General features: G+C 43.8%; 1 protein-coding gene across 1 annotated transcript in view; it reads left to right on the forward strand.

Moving 5' to 3' along the window:
- Positions 1-20,748, forward strand: part of FRMD4A (FERM domain containing 4A) — a 257,212-nt gene that overhangs the window by 183,541 nt on the left and 52,923 nt on the right. Inside the window, exon 11 of the mRNA XM_048501600.1 lies at positions 19,641-19,717. Within this exon, the coding sequence (XP_048357557.1) occupies positions 19,641-19,717 (77 nt within the window). The remainder of the gene's footprint in view (positions 1-19,640; positions 19,718-20,748) is intronic.

The following is a 20,748-nucleotide window of genomic DNA, read 5'->3' on the forward strand; positions in this document are numbered from 1 at the left end:
ATGCCTGAAGAAACGACACAAAATCCATGATTTATTGATGAGTGTCAGTTTGGCAGGGAAGTGCAGCATTATTGAATGCCACAGTTTTAGCTGTGTGATTACATTTAGTGTAGCTCATTTTTTCACAGGCATCAAAGGCCAATGCAAAGGGTCTTATTTGATGTCCAGTGTTCGGTGTTTGTGTATGTTTGATCCATTGTAGATAAGTTTGAGGGGGATGGGGGCACCTCCTACCAGTTATCTTGCAGGAGTTGTGAATTAAAATCACTTAGGTGTCTGAATTCACGTATCATAAATGTTAGTGCCTACATATAATAATGGACACCACAGCCTTTAAAAAACTGTTTTTGTATGTCCTTCTTTTCAGGAAAGCAGCACTGTCTAAGTGTATTTGCTGCCATTCTGGATATCCACAAACATCAATAAAACAGTCATTGTGCATTCTAAAAAGATTTCAGAATAGCAACAACCAAAATATCACAGGCCTAACATCCACTAGTATGATTTTGCTGAGAAATGTGGCAATGTCAATAAGATGCCCGAGCATCCCAGATGCCCTCCCACTTGAGCTCACCTAGATGAAGCACCTGGGCTGTACCTATCAAGAGCTTTCCCCAATATAGGAATACAGAGATTGGAAGCATGGGGCTTTATTTCTTCCTCCCTGATCTATGCTGTTCCCTAGCTTGCTATGAAAGGAAGGAACCAGTTCTAGCCTAATATTTCTTGCTCAGGTGAGCAATGGTCATTGCAGCCATCCATGTCTGGTGCCTGGGCCCTGCAGTTTGAGAGGAGGATTCTTCTGGGTCCTACAAGGGGCAGAAGTTTCAGAATACTACCACCTAGACCAGCCCAAACCTATGAGTGATATTGTGAAATACAGGAGCAACTGAGAATCTAGAAGAGAACACATTTTTCTCCTCCTGTTTTTAACAAATGAAAGAGAATAAAGCATGATGTAGAGTGCCAGTATGGCTTATCCACCTCGCTTTGCCCCCTTGCAGTCTGTTCTCTTCAGTTAATTCTTTCACACAGCGCTGGAAAAGGCACCTGCCTTTAGAAAGCCCCTTTCATCTCCTCCTGTTCTCTTGCATGGAGTGAGATATTTGCCGCTCCAGCCATTCTTGACTGCCAGTTTGCCAAGAAAGCATCGTTTAATGTTGTCTTTTGCTTTTTACTGTAACTGGATTCCCATCACGAGTAAGTCTTTTTTAAAAAATGTTGAATCGAACACCTTTAAATTTCCTTTGGAGAACTGTAAGGAACTGGTAGGGGCCCAGACAAATCCCTAACTGTGGTTTGTATGCTTCTGCCTCATTCATTTTGCAAATGCAAGCAATATCTTTTGACACCGAGCGACAGATTTTCTTTTCTTCTCTTTTTAAGGGTGGCTTCCAGGAGGGAAAAAAAGCACAGCCAGCATTAATGGAATGCTGAGTGGCACATCAGCTTATAGAAATGCTGTCACTGTGTTACAAAACATTCTGCCATTTTTGCTGTTGTTGCACTTCAGGCATGGCTGTTGTGAATACACAGAAGCATCTTGCAGAGAAATTTATCTTTCTCTTCAGAGCAACATGAAACTGTTTTGTGGCAGTCTCTCGTGTTTTGTGGAAGTATACTAATATTTGTGGGGTGGCAAAAACCATATTTCGTGGCAGGGAACTTGTGCACACTCCAAAACTGATGTGCTACAAAATAAATATTTCTTACTTGTACACTGCAATGCTGTGAATGCTTTTCTAGGAGGAAGCCCTCTTGAGTAGAGTTCTGTAAAATTCTAACACCTTCCTAGAATTGCAGTTCTTAGGAGTCCATGTTTCCATTTAATTGCACAATGTAGCTATCTAGGTCAGTCAAGATTCTGTAAGTTCCGCATATTTTTTAATTGTGAGAAGGGAAAAGGAGAAGATAAGACATGGGTTATCTCATGTTATTACCAGGCCATACCTGACACAGATTGTGAATACAGTTCATTGGCAACAGTCAGTGGCTTATCTGCCTGGGGACATGGGGTAACATAATGTCTCCAGGTGCACGCCATTTGGTCATGTGGGGGGTGCAAAATTGGCCCCCCACGTGACCAGAGAGTCAGCCTCCCCAAGGGAGGCAACTCTGACAAGCACAGAGCTGAAACAGCCTAGCCGGAGCAGGATGCTTTTTCAGATGGCTGCCAGCAGAATTAAAGCAAGTGGGGGTTGGGTATGCCTTGGACTATGTTTTCAAGTTATGGTGAGCATTTCAACAACATACCCATGAGCCTTTGCTAAATATGGTATGTTGCTGAAATGATCACCATAACTTGGAGACCCTCCTGCTTTTAGCAAGTCCAGTCCTGCATTGGATTATCTTTTCAAGTTATTGTTGAAATGCTCAACATAACTTGAAAACATAGTTCAAGGCACCATAACTTTAAAAGATATTTCAAGGCAGGACTGCACCTGCTAAAAGCAGGGTGACAGGGACACACCCTGATCTCCAGGCAGACCAGGGGGTGGGGCTGAGAGAGGCCCAACTCTGCATGCTCTGCAGGTGGGCGGGGGCAGGGTGTTCCACCATCTTTGGTTCCCTGCAGCAGGGATTTGCAGAGGGTGGAGCTCCTGTGGGGGGCTCCCGGAGGAGGCTTTGTTTCTAGATGCCATTTGGACCCTGTACGCCACAGTTCATGACAGGTATAAACACTCCAGTATTTGACTGAATGTATGATGCTGGGATGGAGGGACAGAAGCATGGTATAGCCCAGGGGTAGGGAACCTTTAACACTCAAAGAGCCATTTGGACCCATTTTCCGCGGGAAAAGAAAACACTTGGAGCCTCAAATAATTTTTGACATTTAAAATAAAGATAACACTATATATATTGGGGTTTTTTTACCTTTTGCTCCGCTTATTCTGAGAAGCGCATGGATGCGCCCACCATGCTGCCTGCAGGATGGGCAAGGATGAAGCCAGTGGCTCGGCCTCGCCGGCTGCTGGGAAAGCACCCGCCCCGCTCCAACAGGGCGGGCGAGAGGGGAAGCCCGGGGCGCGGCCCAGCCGACCGCGGGCAGTTGGTGTGCCTGCCCTGCTGCCTGCAGGGCAGGCAAGGATGGGGCCAGCGGCTCAGCTCGTGGAGCCACAGTGCAAGGGCAGAAGAGCCGCATGCGGCTCTCGAGCCGCAGGTTCCCTACCCCTGGTATAGCCCAATGTCATCAGATCTGGGAACCTAAGCAGGGTCAGTACTTGAGTGGGAAACCACTAAGGAAGGCCTTTCAGAGGAAAGCAATGGGATCTACCTCTGCTTCTCACTTGCTTTGAAAGCACCTTGCTGGAGTTGCTGTACTTTGGCTCCAACTTTGTAGCACTTGACATACAAGCATGCAAGATGCATAAGACTCCTCTTATGTTCTGTTGTAAGAGACTAATCTGGCTATCCAACCAGATTTCATCCCATGTCATAATAACACATTCTTCTCTACATTAGTGTTACACCTTATTGTAATCTATATATATAAAAAGCTAACCATTCGTTTGTTGGTCTTGCCCTAACGCCGAAACAGCTGGACGGATCACCCCCAAATTTTCACATGATGTCCCTCCCTGTTGCAGGCAGGTAATTGGACCTTCAAATTGCCAAAAGTCCATACCTGAGCCAGGCAAAATGTCTTTTTCCTCGCGCTCCAGGCCATGAAGCCGGCTGTGTTTAACTGTCACCCTTAGAATGTTCGTGCAGCCTGTCTGTCTGTGGCCTGAGGGCTTGGTATGAGGGCTTACAATGTTCATGCGGATGGCAGAGATGAGCAGTGAAACCAGTAAATAGATAATACTGTTAGGTAATACGAGTGGAAGTGAAACACATACACACTTTGCCGTGTGAGACATCAGATGGGGTTCCCCCCCCCCCCAGACACACACGCAGGTAACTTTCACTCTCTGTGCCTCACCCACTACTACCACACAACACACATACTCTCTTTCACACACATCCACCTCATCCTCACACACCTCACTCTGCCCTCCCTCACATCCAACCACCACTTACCCACTTCCTCACCCATATTCGCCACAGCTCTCTTTTACTAAAAGCAAGCTGGAGTTTGCCTTTTTCTTCTAAGAAAATCTGCGGGGTGGGGGCGAACCAACACTACTGGCTCCGCTTCTTTTGCACGTGGCCCTTTAAAAACCCAGGAAGCTGGTCTTGATCTGAGTGCCTCACCACCCTGCTTCTGCTGCCTGACTGGGATAGCCTCCTTGCCCCAGTTCTGCCTTACCCAAGCCAGGACTGTGCGTGTCAACAGCGGGATTTGCACTCTGGACAGTTCCGTTGTGGAATGGAAAGGGTTACCTTATATTAAAAACCAAGACAGCACCATATAATAATGTGAATTGAAAAGGGAAAGAGGGATTCCATTTGACCACCCCACCACCACCACTGCCACCACCACCACCACCACCAGCAGGAGGAGGAGGAGGAGGAGGAGGAGGAGTTTGGATTTATATCCCCCCTTTCTCTCCTGTAGGAGACTCAAAGGGGCTTACAAACTCCTTGCCCTTCACCCCTCACAACAAACACCCTGTGAGGTGGGTGGGGCTGAGAGAGCTCCGAAAAGCTGTGACTAGCCCAAGGTAATCCAGCTGGCGTGTGTGGGAGTGCACAGGCTAATCTGAATTCCCCAGATAAGCCTCCACAACTCAAACTGCAGAGCTGGGAATCAAACCCGGTTCCTCCAGATCAGAGTGCACCTGCTCTTAGCCACTACGCCACTGCTGCTCCCAAAAGGCTATGCTGGGGATCATTGGACCTACATGGACATCTGTATGAGTTGCAGACTGTGATGAGAAGGACAATTGCCACAGTAATGCGTGGCCGGGCCCCGCTAGTATATTATAATATTTAAATAACAGAGAGATAAAGGAAGGCAATTGAACCTACCTCTACATCTCACTTGTTTTGAAAGCCTCTTGCTGGAATCACCATAAATTAGTTGTGAATTGACAGCACTTATGTATGTACATATAATGCTAGGTCATTTATCCTATGATCTACAACAGCTGTAACTTTTCCATCATAAAGGTTAGCATTTATGGTATACCATCTGTGTCATAATAGTAGTCATAGCTGTATTTGTCTGGCCCATCAGATTTTTTGCTGACCATACTGTATATCATATCATGTATCTTTCAACCACTAGTTCGAGGATACCACTCAGTTATACATTTGTCTTTCTTCTGGGACACCTGTGTACATTTGAAACCCTGGCTCAATCAGCTTTGGGTTGAAATATCTTAAACTGTACCTGCTTACACTCTGGTGAATCATTTTCAGTCATGCAAGGACTCACTATTTGAGAATGACTTTTTGTGAATACAGAGGATTCCAGTCAATAGACAATTTATCATTTGCCAGGGTCAAGTGTTCCTGTTATTATTCCCTTTAGAGAAAAAGAGCCCTGATCGTCCAGGCTATCCTGATCTTGTCAGATCTCAGATGCTCATCATAGTCAACCATTCCAAGTTATTTGGATCTGTGTCCTCCAAGGAATAGCAGGGTCATGACATGGAGGCAGGCAATGGCAAGTAACCCCTGACATCTCTTGCTTTGAAAACTCCACCAGGGGTTACCATATGTCAGATGTGACTTGATGGCAAAAAAAGAGCAAAAGATCCTGGGACCTTAGTCCCTAGGATCTTTAGTTTCAACATCCAACACCCTGGTTTATTATCCTTTACCTCAAGTGCTGCATCACTACCTGTCAACTTGTATTCCAGCAGCAAGAGATGTCTATACCTCTATATTAATGTAGGAAGTGTACATTCCAGAGCAGGAGTCAGGCAACAACAAATCTACTATACAGGGATATAACACCATTCAGGAACTAGAGCAATGGTTCTCAACCTGGGGGTCGAATGACCCTTTCACAGGGGTCGCCTAAGACTTTCTGCATCTCTGTAAAATGGATAAATGTTATGGTTGGGGGTCACCACAACATGAGGAACTGTATTAAAGGGTCGCGGCATTAGGAAGATTGAGAACCACTGAACTAGAGAGCAAGCAAGGGAGTGAAAATTCTCAATCTGTCTTCTCCCCATCCCATGGTTGTAAAATATTGTGTTTTCCCACAAGGCAGTTTACAGACCTCCTTGCTTTTCCAGCCAGAACTGTTTCTGTCACGAATAATTGTTGTACCCAAGAGCATCAGCACTCCATTCATTCAGCTACAAATTGAACCTCTCACAAAGACTTTATTCCCTTTTTGCAGACATTGATTCTAGCTTTTACATTCAGGGGAGAATATTCTGTAGGAAGCAAGGCAAAATGACTGTGTCTCATAGTTTTCTTGATCTTTCTTATTTAGTTTCTTGCTCATTATCAGGATTGAAAACAAACAGAAAAATTACTGAAAGTATAAGACAAAGCAGAATATTGTAGTGGGGAAACCAGCCAAAACTGAGCAGTATATATTATATTAAATGCATAAAGAATCCTTGCTCATCTTTCAACATGGACTGTAATTTTTTCCCATTAGGTCATCCTAGAGTTTTTCATGCTTATTGCATTTGCCACACTGAATTGCTGAGTATCTTGCAGTCCATCAGCATCCAGTCAAAACCAACCTTTGATTAAATTGCTTCAGCCATTTGGCTGAGACCTGGCAGTATTCCTGAGCGCTCTCTCTCTCTCTCTCTCTCTCTCTCTCTCTCTCTCTCTCTCTCTCTAAATGTTTAGACACTAGGATCCTGTCAATACCTATTTAAATTATTATTTTAATGTCATCAGAAATGCCATTTGAGTCTTCATATGACTGGTTGGGCAAAGGAGAAGGAATTCAATTAGGAAAGCTATGAGCTTGGGCTCTGGAAACAGATTGTCTGTGCTTTAACCAACTGATAAGGTCAAAGTGAAGATAAGTTGTATTTTAATTTGGACAAGCAGGGACCTGCAAGGAAGTTGTGGGGTCAGCTATCCCATTCTCCTCCATAGCTGCTGTCATTCATTCTCTCTGTGTGTCTTTTCCCCCATTTCACTCATGCTGCCTTTCTGTCTTTCTTCTTTTTTCTCATTTCACTCATTCTGTAATTCCTTTGCCCTCCCCTGCCACTGTCATTCCTGTCTGTTCCTTTTCTCCCCCAACTCATCTGCTTGGCTCCATTGCCCTCCAGAGTTCATGGGCAGGGGTTGATTCTCACCTGCTGGCCTCCCCAGCCCCCCCCCCCCCCCGCAGTGCTAATGGCTCTCTGGAGTGTTGCTGCCTTCCTCACCCTTCCTTCCTTCACCTGACAGCTGCAGCCCTGCAGCTGCTTCAGCTCTTACAGTTGCTGGACACCCCTCCAGTCCTGCTTGTACAGCTGCTGCTGCCTTGCAAACTCCCTGAACTTCTCCCATCCTCTGCTTTTCTGTGCCTGCAACAGAAGGTAGCTTTATGGGGACCCCTTCCTCCCAGCCTGCACTTCCTCCCCGCCACCTCCTCCATCACCAGCCAACTCTCAGCTGAACTGTTGCTATCTTTTGATGGAGACAGTGATGAGGACTTGTCGCCCACCCCAGCCCCAGCCCCAGCCCCAGTGGCACTGCTTGAGTTGCATGAGTAGCAAGAGGAAAGAGCGCTGCAGTGATGTGATTACATGGAGTCCACCATAGCAGCCATTTTCTCCAGGGGAATTGTTCTCTGTAATCTAGGGATCAGTTGTAATCTCAGAAAATCTCCAGGCCCCACCTGGAAGTTGGCAATCATAGGGAACAATGTGGGGTCCGTAAGGAAAGGAATAGCAGCAGGTGGGTAAAATAAATCATGGGGAAAACACACACACACACACAACATCTCCCCTTTCAGGGATTTCCATAGATTAATTTCCTCCCTGATTCCCAATATTTCATGCTTTCTAGCATATACTCAGTCCTCATCAAGTCTTTACAAGGCTTTTTTTCCCTTTTTCCTTTAATAAATTTAATATTTTTCTATATGAGTAGGAAATCTCTCAAGTATATGGTAACCCTGACTAGTCTAGTTTTGTTGCTTTTGTGATTAAAACAGACCACCATTAAAAATGCTGGGGGCCTACAAAAAAACTGTGGGAGGGGGAAACCCAATTTCACCCCTGAAATCCTCCCTTCAAGATTCTGTGAACTCTTAGAGATTGAAACAGACTGTTTCCTCTCTCCATTTTTCCATCGAACTAACTCTCAGGGTCAAACCAAACTTCATATTTCTGTAGCTCCCAACATTTTTTTCATACTTAATTAGAAATTGCAGGGATCTGAATAAGACTTGGACGACCTCGCAAGAGGCCGGGGGGGTGGGGGTGGGGGTTAAGCTTTTTTGCTCTGCACCATTTTCCTAACCTGAAACAGCCATAATTTGCCTCACTGGGAAAACTTACAGGTGCTGATGAACGGAAGAGTCAGTGTGAAGGGAAGGTTTGGTGCTGGTTAGGGGATATTCATGAGATTGCCTCTCCCTTGTATCTCTTCATGTCCCCTGTCACCAATGCTTTACCCTCCTAGCTATTGTGACAAGCTCAGGCAGCCTCCTAACTATTCTAGGCAGGTTTTCCCACCTTTTCTGTGACTGAGTTGTTTTGATGGTAGCATATAAGATGTTGTATGTTTGTCTGGTCAGCCTTATTTCAGTGGTTGGAAATCAGATAGGAATTAACTACATGCAAACATCAGTTTTTACACACTTTTTAAATTGAGCTTTATAAGTTTCTTCAGTAGCTTAGATGTTATGATTCTTTAGTTTAAGATGGTTCAGTTAGATATTACTGGTTAATGGATTCATGATGACTTCAGGTTCTAACAGGCTGGTAACCTTTCACACAGTACATATACAGCCTTGATACTGTTAGCTACCCACTTCACATAAATTTCTCTCCTGAGGTAACTATAGCAGAACACTAATACTCCAGACTGAGAATCCACTGTGAGTATAATTCCTGATCTAACTGGCTTAGGAATTCTTCTTCTATATCCCTTTTATTTATGGTCACCTGTGGAAAATCTCACTACTATTCCACCCTCAGCCTTGACCACTAAATAAAACTCCCACTTTTCCTATCTGAATATTTTGTGTTTTCAGCACATGCAGACACTTAATATATTTCAAGTCAGATCCACACCCTGACTTAAATCCCCTCAGAGCAGATGTTTAACACACGCAGTTAACGACTTGATGTTAACCCACAGGAATCCAAATGAGAAAGATCCCAAAACCTTTCTTCTCAAAGGCCCTTTCCGCACAGCAAATTCTGAGCGAGTTATAACTGGGATTAACAAGCCTGGCATAGCTCCAAGCTCTTCACATGGCTGGCTGTCCCATGGACAGCCAGTGACCTGGCCAGGGTATGTGCCTTTGCATGGATTTGTTGATTCTATATTTAAAGAGTGCCAGAGATTGCCTACATTTACAAATCTTAAATGAGAACTGAAAATTTGTGCAAAAGAGTCTGGGAACCAGATACTTGTCTGTTAAAACAGCTTCAACCACCCCAGTTACTGTGTAACCTCCTCTACCAGTTACTGTGTTGGTGTTCAACCTGTCTCCTTTAAAATCTCGTTTGCATAACATAGATCGTTACATAGGGAGTGGCTCATAGTCCCTACTAAATATTTGCCCCAAGAATAACTGAGGACCAATTAAAATGAATATTTTACAGCAAAATTCTAGTAAAGCTTTTCCTATTGCATACCATTCAGGTGGTGGGTATGGGATTTTACCAAGAAAGGCTCATGATAACATGAAGATTTTTTATAGTGAATCATACCTTTTGTCTATTCAAATGGACTGCAGTTATCAGGATCTTAGGCAAAGGTGTTTCACATCTCTTCCTTCCTCATCCTTTAATTGGAGATCCCAGGGACTGAACTAGGTACCTTCTAAACATACTGTACCACTAAGCCACTGACTGGGTTTACTTTTTATGTACAGAGAGGTTGAATGGTAATAGGTCTGCCAACCTCCAGGTGGTTATTGGAAACCACCACTCTGCATTGATTTAGCTTTGGATCTCAGTAGACCAATAACATTTCAAAAACTTACAAATAAATATATGTCTCAAAAATAATGGTTGTCTGTTTCATTCACAGGCTAGATTTTCCAATCAAGCATTTATGATTAAAAAAATAAATGTATAAAAATGAACCAAACGTTTACTGTCTCTTGTTTCACAATTCAAATACAGGTATCTCACAGACCCTTGAAAAACATACATGTAGAGGGCTAATTAAACCACTGGTTTTAAGTTTAATTTTGTTTCCACGTTTTTAAGTCCATATAAATCTTTCTTTGAAACAATATTTTCCATGCTCTCATTCCCTTTCATAAGAGAGCTTGCATCTGGCTTTCCGGGACTGTAGTACAGGCTTTCCTCTCCAAAGCTTCATATCAGTCCTCAAAGGATACCTGTATTTGAATTGAGCCCTTTATATGTATGTTTTTCTACTCAGACCTAAAGCTAAATTGGTGCCGAGTGGTGGTTTGCAATAGATTACAGACTACCTGTCCCCAGTCTATTTGATTATAGCTTCCAGGAGGTGGCTGGAGATTTCCTGGGGTTACAGTTGATCTCCAGGTGACAGAGATCAGGTTGCCTGGAGAAAATGACCACTTTGAAAGGTAAACTCTGTGGCATTATCTCCCACTGAAGTCCCTTCTTTCCCCAAACCCCACCCTCCTCAGGCTTCACCTCCAAAATATCCAGGTGTTCCTGTACCTGGAGCTGGCAACCCCAGGTGGGAAGGACATTCAAACATGCTGAATGAAAACAGGAACACCATAGTCCTCCTACCAAGGAACCCATGCCCCAGTATCAATATTTTTACATTTTAAGACTTGGCAACCTCGGCTAATTCACGTTTCTTGTGACAGACACTAAGTGCCACCTGGGGCTTTGGATCAATTGAAATTGTTTACGTCTCCAGAGCCATTCTTTCTCAACACATTTTAGCCCATGTCACAATCAGTGGTCCAAGTGAGTACTTCCCCTTTCTCCATGAGCTATTTAAAACATATTGGCCCCATAAGTGTGATCTTCTCTTCCGGCCTTTTGTGGTAAGTCAGCCTTCCATTCTGTGAACTTGCTTTGTTCTCATGGAGAGATCCATATGATTCTGAGAGGGTTTTTTTTAATTGAAGCAGACCTTCAGTTGGATTTCTTCAAACTCTTCTCAGTGCTAATTACAAAATAGAGAGGAGGCTTTCTCAAGCTGCTCTGTCCCTCTTTAGCATAAACCACAAATGTCCTCACATATGCAAACAAACAAATCAAAGAGGGAGTCTGCTAGAATTTTAATTGGCTGTCTCTCCACAAGGATCTGGTAACATGCTGGTCATACAGTTCACGGAGGACATTTTCCAAGCTTCCCTGTAGATTCCCTTTAACATGATGTGCATCACAGAAATCCTAGTAGTTCTTTTGTGGATTTGTAAGCATGCTAATTTTGTACAAAAGCACAGACTTTTTTTTTTGCTTTGGCTTTTGACCTAAGTGGTGCCTGATTAATAAAGGCTCTAGCCTTTATTAATGTCAAACAATCATTCCCAGAGTTCTAGAGAAGGGCTTGTTTTCCAAAGTTAAATACATTTAACAGCAACTTGCTTTCATATTAAGGCATCTTGGAAAGGGTATATCAGAGTTCACAAGTTTTGGAAAGGAAGACTGCCAGTTTAAATACTAGGCCTTTCACTTTTAAACACCTACGCACAGGATTGTCAGGGCCTGTCTAGGCAAGCCAAACTGTGTCTTACTTCAGGGACTGGATCACGTGACATTTTCTTTTTTGTAATTGATAGCTGCCATTTGATAGGAAGTCTGCATGAATGTGGGAGGGACACATATCATTTTGATAAACAAAACAGAGAAAAGGGGTTAAACACCCTCTCCTTGCACATTATGACCTTGATCAAAGCAACATCCCCCACTCCTCCACCACTACCCCAACCTCACCCCCAGCGGTATTTAGTCTAAAATGGGAAGAGCTCATCATTGACCTTCCCTATAAGATGTCCATTCTCAGTGACTTTACAAGAAATTCCCCCCCCCCCCCCGGTTAAATTCAGTGAATAGTGGCATCACTTAGAGCTCCCATTAGGCAGAGGCCATATCAGAGAAATCACAGCCATTACTAGTGACCCTCCTAGATAGCCAGCCTCCAGAAAGAAATCCTTGATTAGAGAGGCAGGTCTCCCTTAATTGTGACCTACCACTTCCTGGCTATGTCACCTGAGAATTGCCTGCGTGCTCCAAACCACACTGTACCTAATTTTAAAACTGAGTTTTGCAAGTAATTGGATAGTTATGCCACTTCAGTTAAACCATTGTGTTGATATTAAAGGATGTGGGATGATTCCAGAACTGTCTTGCTTAGGACCCACCAAGCCAAATACAGCCTACCATTTCATGGATGTCAGCCATTCAAAGCTGTTGGCATAGAACAGAGAAAAGTGATGGCAGGTCCAAGTGCATATCTACTTAAAGCTCAGTGAGTCACAAACTGTGCTGGATGAACCATCTAAATAATTTAGGATATATGTGTCATTACTGGGAGCCCAAACAAAAGTCCAATAATTAGCAAAAGCATACATCATTCTAAATTCTATATTTAGTTCATAACTAATTGCTTTAATGCAGGGGTAGGGAACCTGCGGCTCTCCAGATGTTCAGGAACTACAATTCCCATCAGCCTCTGTCAGCATGGCCAATTGGCCATGCTGGTAGGGGCTGATGGGAATTGTAGTTCCTGAACATCTGGAGAGCCGCAGGTTCCCTACCCCTGCTTTAATGGCTTTCAGTCACTTGGAAATAATTAAATTGAGGTAATCATGAAAAGCTTTTGACATTCTAAACTTTGAAGGGTCATGTAATGAGGCTCTGACACATTAGTGGACAGATCAAATGCGCTGATTATTAAATATCTGCAATCAAATCAGACAGTCAAAGGAGTAAAATGAACAGATATATTAAGTCTGGAGAAGAGACTGAAGCATTGTTTATGCCTCAAGGAATAGGACTGGATTACAAGCCGTTGTTGCTATTCAAATCATACAGAATAGAGTTGGGTAGGACTTGATTTGTACCTACAAAGGAATGAGGTGGTGATGAGCCAGTAGAAAGGCCAGACTGCAGGTGGAAGATTCCATTTCGGAAAGTTCCCCTCTATATAAAACTTCCTGCAAGTAGAAAATGGGTACAGCAAGCACAGCAAGAGGTTTTCTCCTGTGCTAGTTTTGTATTTGTATGTACCGGTAAGTTTTTTCATGCAGATGTGCACTGAAAACTGTGTACCAGTCCCACCTGTTCTGTCTATTCTTGGAGATTTTCTCATTGCCACTGTGGCTTCTGATTGAGCACACTGCGAATTGCCCTTCGTTTCTCCTGCCCTGTACTCCCTCTTCTTTACAAGCCACCATGTGGTTTTTTCATTTGGTTGTATTAAACCAGTAATGGACAAATCACTATCGCAGTAGGGGGGAAAATGGCGAGGGGTTGGGGATGGCAGAGAAAATTGCACTAGTGCCACAGGCTGGATTCCAAGGAAACTAAGGAGGTAGGTTATAGCTAGCAAACGTATGTAGACTTTATTTAACAGGCTGAGTAGCCCCCAAAACACCAGTCAAAGCACTGGTCAGAGTCCAGTCTTTGGTTAAGCAAGAAAGCTCACTGGTCAACCAAGTAGTCAAAGTCCAAAACACAGGTCCAAAGAGCAGGTCCGGGAAAAATGGAGGACTGACCATGACACCTAGTGTAGTAGGGACTTGGAAACTTTGGTCTCACAGAGGGTTCTAGGATCCATGTCTGAAGTGCTTAGTGTTGCAGCTGATCCACAGAATAGTCATCTCCAGATTAGATAACTATAACTCGCTTTACTCAAGGCTTCCTTTGAACATGATCCACAAACTCCCAACTGGTCCAAAATAAAGCAGCCCAGGTCCATATGGGGCCCTGGTGGAAGGCACATATACCACTTGTGCTTCAACAGCTGTATTGATTCCAGGTCAAGCACTGGATCAGGTTCAAGGTGCTGGTATTGACATTTAAAGCCCAAACAGTCTAGGACCACCCTGCTTCCAGGACCATATCTCCCATTATGCCTCCAAAAGAACATTACACTCTGCAAATAACAATCTCCCCTGGTGGTTCTTGGCCCAAAACCTATCCAGCTGTCCTCGACCAAGACTAGGGGTTTTTCAACCTTGACCCCAGCCTGATGGAATTCTCTATCAAATGAGACTAAGATCCTGCAGGACCTAGCACAATTCCACAGAACCTGCAAGATGGAGATGTTCTGGCAGGCTTATGGTTGAGGACAGGTTCTCTTAGCTGACCCCCTTCCTCCCCCCCCTTCTGCTTTCCCCTTTATTTCCTTTTCCCCTCCCCCCTTCCCTTCCCTCTTTTCCCTTTTCCCTACTTGTTTTTTCCTAACCCTAGCTTAAGCCTATCCATTAACATCTTATGTTTCCCCATGCCAGGTGCGCATGGTTCCTCCAAACCAGAAAATGACAAATTTCATCTGAGAGCCATGATGTGGGCTTCATTATTGTTTACTGATAATCTAATGTTTTAATTCCTTATATCATATTTATAATTTTAATGGAAATTCTTTGTTAGCCGTCCTAATCCTGGCTTTAATCACAAAGTATGGGATAAAAATAAATAAATGGGACAAAATGGAAGAGGTTGGAATGGTGCCATTGCTGATCTTTTCATCCGGGGCAGGCCATGAAGGTTTCTTGTGCCCAGAAGATGAGCATTCCTGCACTAAAAACATTCCCATGCTTGTTTCCCGGGCTTGTGTGTGTGAGGAGGGGATACTATAACTTGTCTTGAACCATTCTCCCATCTGGTTTTGTTTCACTCTTTGGTGAAGTATTTAATTTTTCCATAGAGAGAAGCAGGAGGGGAGGAGGGAAGAGAAAGACAGTTAATGATAGCCCAGCACAACGGAGGTTTTCCTTTCCTGCCAGCTGTAGCCTTACAAAGTGGGAGACTAGAGAGCACCAGAGCGGTTTAGCAGCTTTTGTTGAGCTTGAAACTGAGACGTGTTCTTAGTAGCTGTTCCAAGCATCTGGAGGGAGGGAGCCTCTAGCCAAGGGGTCACAACACAGTACTGTATTCCATGGTGGCTGTTCCCTTGCCCCGCCTTCCTCCTGTCCTCTCTTTTGGCAGGCGGGAATGGGAAACTTGCACAGTGCAAACATCTGGCATGTTTGGGATTCCAGAGTCCATGCAAGAGAATGCTTTGCTGATAACTTAAAAAAAAAACACCTCCTGTCATCATACTGAGCTGGTTTTTTCGCAGTAACATTTGCAGCTTCGTTATGTTACTTGAAGTGGTAATTTACAGCCCTTCCTAAAGCCAGCCGCCTGTGTGCTGCGGACATGCCATGACATTGGCTGAGCTAATTGGTGTCCTGGTACTCTCCCAGCAGGAGAAAATACAGTCACAACTTACTTGGAAGCTACCAAGAAAATCCCACGATCCCTTTCAAAAAAGGGATCCTGCTTGGGTTGCCAGCTCCACCTAAAAGTTCCTGGAGATCTGGGAGTAGTGAGAGTAGAGTTTGGGAAGAGGAAGGAGCTCAGCACTGATGTGATGCCATAGATTCCATCCTCCAAAGCAGCCATTTTTGTCCAGGTGAACTGATCTCTGTAGTTTGAATATCAGTTGTATTTCTGGGAAATCTCCAGTCTCCACCTGGAGGGTGCAACTCTAGGGGCCAACTCCATTGGGAGCATGAAGTTGGCAGTTCTTCCCCAGTTGATTATACCCAGGATCTGGTATGAAAAGGTATACTGCTTCTATGCCTAGGGATGTATGCATGTGACTTACCAAGCACCACCTTAGAAACTGTCTGAGTTTCATTCACTTAGCATGACTAACAGCTACTCCCCATGACATTTTCTTTTCTATTTCATAGCTAGTGATCATCTTGTGCTAAAAAAAATTCATCATATAAGCACATGCTCTGTGTAGAAGTACTTCATTTTGTTTGTCCTGAAATCTCTGTAAAAATGAATGTACTGCAAAAGAGGGAGAAATATCTCTTTTCCCCCTCCCCTGGATACCATTCATAAAAATATAAACTTGGGGTGCTGTGTGGTTTCCGGGCTGTATGGCCGTGTTCTAGCAGCATTCTCTCCTGACATTTCGCCTGCATCTGTGGCTGGCATCTTCAGAGGATCTGATAGTAGGAAAGGAAAGCAAGTGGAGTATATATACCTGTGAGTAAAGGTCAATAGGTGAGGGCATCTAAATAGGAGTGGCCTGGCAAGTGAGTAACAATGGAGATAGCAAGGTCAATAGGTGAGGCATCTGAATAGAAGTAGTCTGGCCTTCGTTCCCTTTGATTATCTATAGTCATCCTGTGCCTGTGTGGAGCTGATTAGTCACTGTCTTGACTCTAGTGTTTTTCAAAACTGGCAGCCAAATTCTGTTCATTTTCATGGTATCTTCCTTAAATTGTCCATATGCTTGTGGATTTCAATGGCTTCTCTGTGTAGCCTGACATCGTGGTTGTCAGAGTGGTCCAGAATTTCTGTGTTTTCAAATAATATTCTGTGTCCAGGTTGGTTTATTATTTGTTCTGCTATTTCTGATTTTTCTGGCTGAAATAGTCTGCAGTGCCTTTCGCATTATTTGATTCGTGTCTGTGCGCTGCATTTGGTGGTTCCTATGTAGACTTGTCCACAGCTACATGGTATGCGGTCAAAAAGCAATATAAACTTGCTTTTTTACTTCCTTCTGTCCCCAAACCCTTTAATTCAGACCTTGGGTGGGGATCTGCTCAGCTGAACAAAATGGACAGTAACTTACCAGTGACGCTTGGAAGCTCTTCTGGTTTTTATTTTCCCCCTGAATCTGTTAATCTGCCAGTATTAGAAAACCTGACAATTTGTTAATTTGCTTCATTTACACTCTGCTTTTCCCTCTGATGGGTTCATAAAAAATCTTCATTCATACAATATTCTCATTGTATCAGATAAACTTCACTTGGCCTGATGGGTCACAAGTATTGGGCTCACTTGTTTTGGCCTTTCTTTATAGGGAAAGTGTTGTCCATTTTATAGAGAAATCCTTAACAGAGTTACACCCTTTGAAGCCAATTGACTTCCATGGATTTAGGGATATAACTCTGCTTAGGATTGTACTGAAAGCCTTCACAGTTATTTCTTTGCACAGGAGAGAATCAGTAGAGATCGCAGTTGCCTTGGCATATGGAGTATGAATATTTTGTGATGCATCTTGTCCCAAAAATAGAAACAAAATCAGATTATAGCACTGTGTGGAAAAACACACCTTTTCCTCAAGTCCTTTGGGTAGCTGCTTTCAAAGTATTCTGTTGCAGTTGAATTGTTTTTTTGGACTGGCTTAGCACTCAATACGATCAAGGGACTTGGCCCTTTCATTTGTCTGTAAAGTGGTTGATTAACCCAAAGCACAATAAGGAGTTGTAAATCTCTTTTGGGGGAGTTTTTTTCTCTCCCTATCACAATTAGGAATCTACATTCCCAGGAGTTATCTGAGTTTCTTCCTTGGGGGAAAAAGCAAGCTTGCCTTTGAGAAAGTTCTGTGTAATTAAGTTTTGTGTATTAATTTCTTTCATGCATTCGTTGGTTCAGATGTATTAAAAGATGCATTTTTAGAATGTATATACAAAAATCACAAATTCTGAAAACAACCAGTAATTCCTATGATATATGGAAAAACTTTTGGTTGTTGTAGCATGATGGCGACAGATTTCAGTTATGGCCCTAAGTGTTAAGGTTCAAACTGACAATTAATTTGCCACTTCTGAAGTTCAGTTTTGACTCTTATTATGATTGAAACACTCTCTTAGATAGGGAAGTGAGCAGTGATAGTTTTCTTGGTTAACAATCTTAAAAAACATTAGGCAACAACTATAAGCAGTTAAGCTCAGAAAATGGTTTCACGCATTTGCTTTATTTCCCCTCATGCATGACTCCTGAAAGTATTGCAGGGTGCCTCACTATCTCTTGCCCCTTGGGTTGTGCATAGTACATTTGGATATACATGGTCAGGTAAACAGTTGTCAGCACCATGTGCTCCATCATACCCTCCCACTCCCCACCCCCTACTCAAACAGGTGATCAGCTGGAGCCCCTGTTGATGACCATCTATCACAGTGATTTGGCTACGGATTCTTTCTGGATCAGAAACAGCAGGCATAAATCTGATGTGCATCAAATGCACATCCTTATGCCAGTGCAATTTCTTCTCTGTTTTCAATACAGTGACAGCAAATATATACTCAAATTCATATTCCCATCCCTTTCCCGGCATGAATAGCTTTTAAATACTGACAAATGTTCTATGGAGGCAGGCAGGTTTGGTGCCAGGGACAGGAAAAAGTATGTTTTGTTCATGTGTTTGTAGAAAAATCTTGAAGATGATTTTGCAAACAGTCGGGGCCCATTTCCATTAAATGCTCATTCATCTTAAGTCTTTCAACTCTTCCATTTGAGACTGCATTTTTAATTTCAATGTCCTATGGGAAATCAAAATTAAAGCTGCTTAACAGGTAGAGGTGTACAAGTTGCACAGTTCTTTCCCCTACAAAAAGTGGGGAGGAATTGCTCAGAATTCTGTGCCATACATTAGTTTAGATTTGTGGCAGATGAGGAGGACACACTTATGTTTCTGCAGCGTACCAAGATTGTGTTCAGTACACCGAGAAGTGTGTGAATCTAGCCCACAAGATAGCCATCAGAAAGTCCTGAATTTTACAACAGGCTGCTGAAACATCCCTCTGACTAAATTAAGCTCTGACTCACCAAAGTGTATGTGGCAATAAATTCTACAGTCTTTAAGCTGCCACAAGACTTCGGGTTACTTTGGCTGCAGCAGACAAATCCAGCAGCCACCCTTCTGTAATTTGCTTTAGCTGTCTAGTTTTGGCATTAAAGTGGGAAAAGAAACAATAGCCACAGTGCTTCAGTAGGATTGCCAGCAAACCATCCCGCACTCTGCCTCAGGTATTACACATTGTACATCTTCTTTTACTTGCTTAGTTGCTGGGGGAGGAGGTAGAAGAGAGGGAAGGAATGACTTGACAAGCCTGTATTTTTATCTCATGTTGCCTGGAATGAATTAGGGCCCCCAGAGCCTCTGCCCTTGGTTTCAGAGTTCCAGTCAGGAGCTTTTGCACATTAGTGGGCAGGAAATAGCGTCCCTGAGGAAGAAGGGGGAATTTGAGCTCCTTTCCCATTTCAGCACTCTGAGGGGAGGAAGCTTCAGTTCAGCACTTCTGGAAAACCAACCCCCCACACGCACACGCACAACACGCCTTTTTCTCACTGTTCTCCTGCTGGCAGACTTGAAGGAGGGAAATCCGCGCAGCCCAGAGCACAGGCAAGGAAATTGAACAAAGGGAAAGAGAGGGCTTCTCAGAAAAGACTGGTTTCGTTCCTGAAGGGTGGGTGGAGATGCAGTGGCAGGGAAGCCAACACCCACAGCAGCGGCCTGCCTCCTACAGCTTTCTCCAGAGTCGCTTTCCCTCGCTGTTCCCCCTCCCAAGAGCAACAAGCCAGAGGAATCTGGGAGTTTGATAAGGAAGAGTTGAAAGCAGGACAGCCAGAGGTGGCCCCCCCTCCCTGCGCTCTGCCTCTCAACCACATTTTGTGTGTGTGTTTTTCTCCCCTACTCAGATCTTCCAATGGAGGCAGCTGGAGAACCTTTACTTCCGAGAGAAGAAGTTTTCCGTGGAAGTGCATGACCCACGCAGGTAGGACAGAAACCTCCCTTTCTTATGCCTGAGTGATCAGCTCATGGTGGTCTCAGTGGGAATCTGCCATGTGGGTCGGAGAAGGGGAGGTAGCAGATGGATTTTTCATGCATGCCCTGAGTGCCTGGGGATTTCTGAATCTTTGCTGCCTTTTGACTGCGTGGGCGTGGGGATGGTCAGGCCTTCGGATCAAAACCTTGTTGGCATCCATAGTTTTTTACATGCTCTCTTCCTTCTTCATTCCCTTTAAAAAGGGAGTGCATGCCCAAGGCTGGTTCAAGGCATTTTATCACCCCAAGGAAAGGATGCCATCTCCTGCTGGACCCACATTGCCGCCAGCCATGTCCAAGCCAAGTTCCTGGGTGTTGGAGTCAGCTGGTGACAGTGCAGGCCCAGCAGTGGATGCCAACCACGGAGTCTCAGTTGGCTGGGAGCAAGCCAAGCCCCTGCAGTACATCTTTCCACTGTGCTGCCCCAGGGTGAGTTGGCTGGAGAACCACCCCTCCTCAGACCTTCCTGAAATCCATTTTGACAGATTAGTTAGCCACCCATTTCTTTTTAACTCTGTGCAATGAACAACCTTAGCTAATGATATACTACCTCTGTAAATCCAGAATGACTCATCTGAGGTCAACTGTGCTTCTGCAAGTGTTTCAACCCAAATCCAAATATTTCTTGATTTGTTTCACTGCATTGCTTACCAAGTAAATTGGAGAGAAATGGGCTATTCACCATATTATTCCCCAAACTGAATTTTATGAGTGTGTGATAACCAATTTATGTCTGTGGTTTTTGGATTTTTCTCTTCTTTAGTCGTGACTTTAGTTTTGTCTTGATATAAGCTGTTGTCTATATGAACCATCATTGTCTGGTTTAATGATATCAGTGTGTTTTGGAATTCACTATCAACCGTCTGTTTATTGTAGCTTATAGAAAATGGTTAGGAGGTTTTTCCCAATACAAGATGCTATCTATTGTACCTATAGAAATATTCTGTGCTAACTGGTTCATGCCCACACAAAATCCTCCCC

Source organism: Sphaerodactylus townsendi, linkage group LG06 (genome assembly GCF_021028975.2).
Source record: "Sphaerodactylus townsendi isolate TG3544 linkage group LG06, MPM_Stown_v2.3, whole genome shotgun sequence".
NCBI lineage: Eukaryota > Metazoa > Chordata > Lepidosauria > Squamata > Sphaerodactylidae > Sphaerodactylus > Sphaerodactylus townsendi.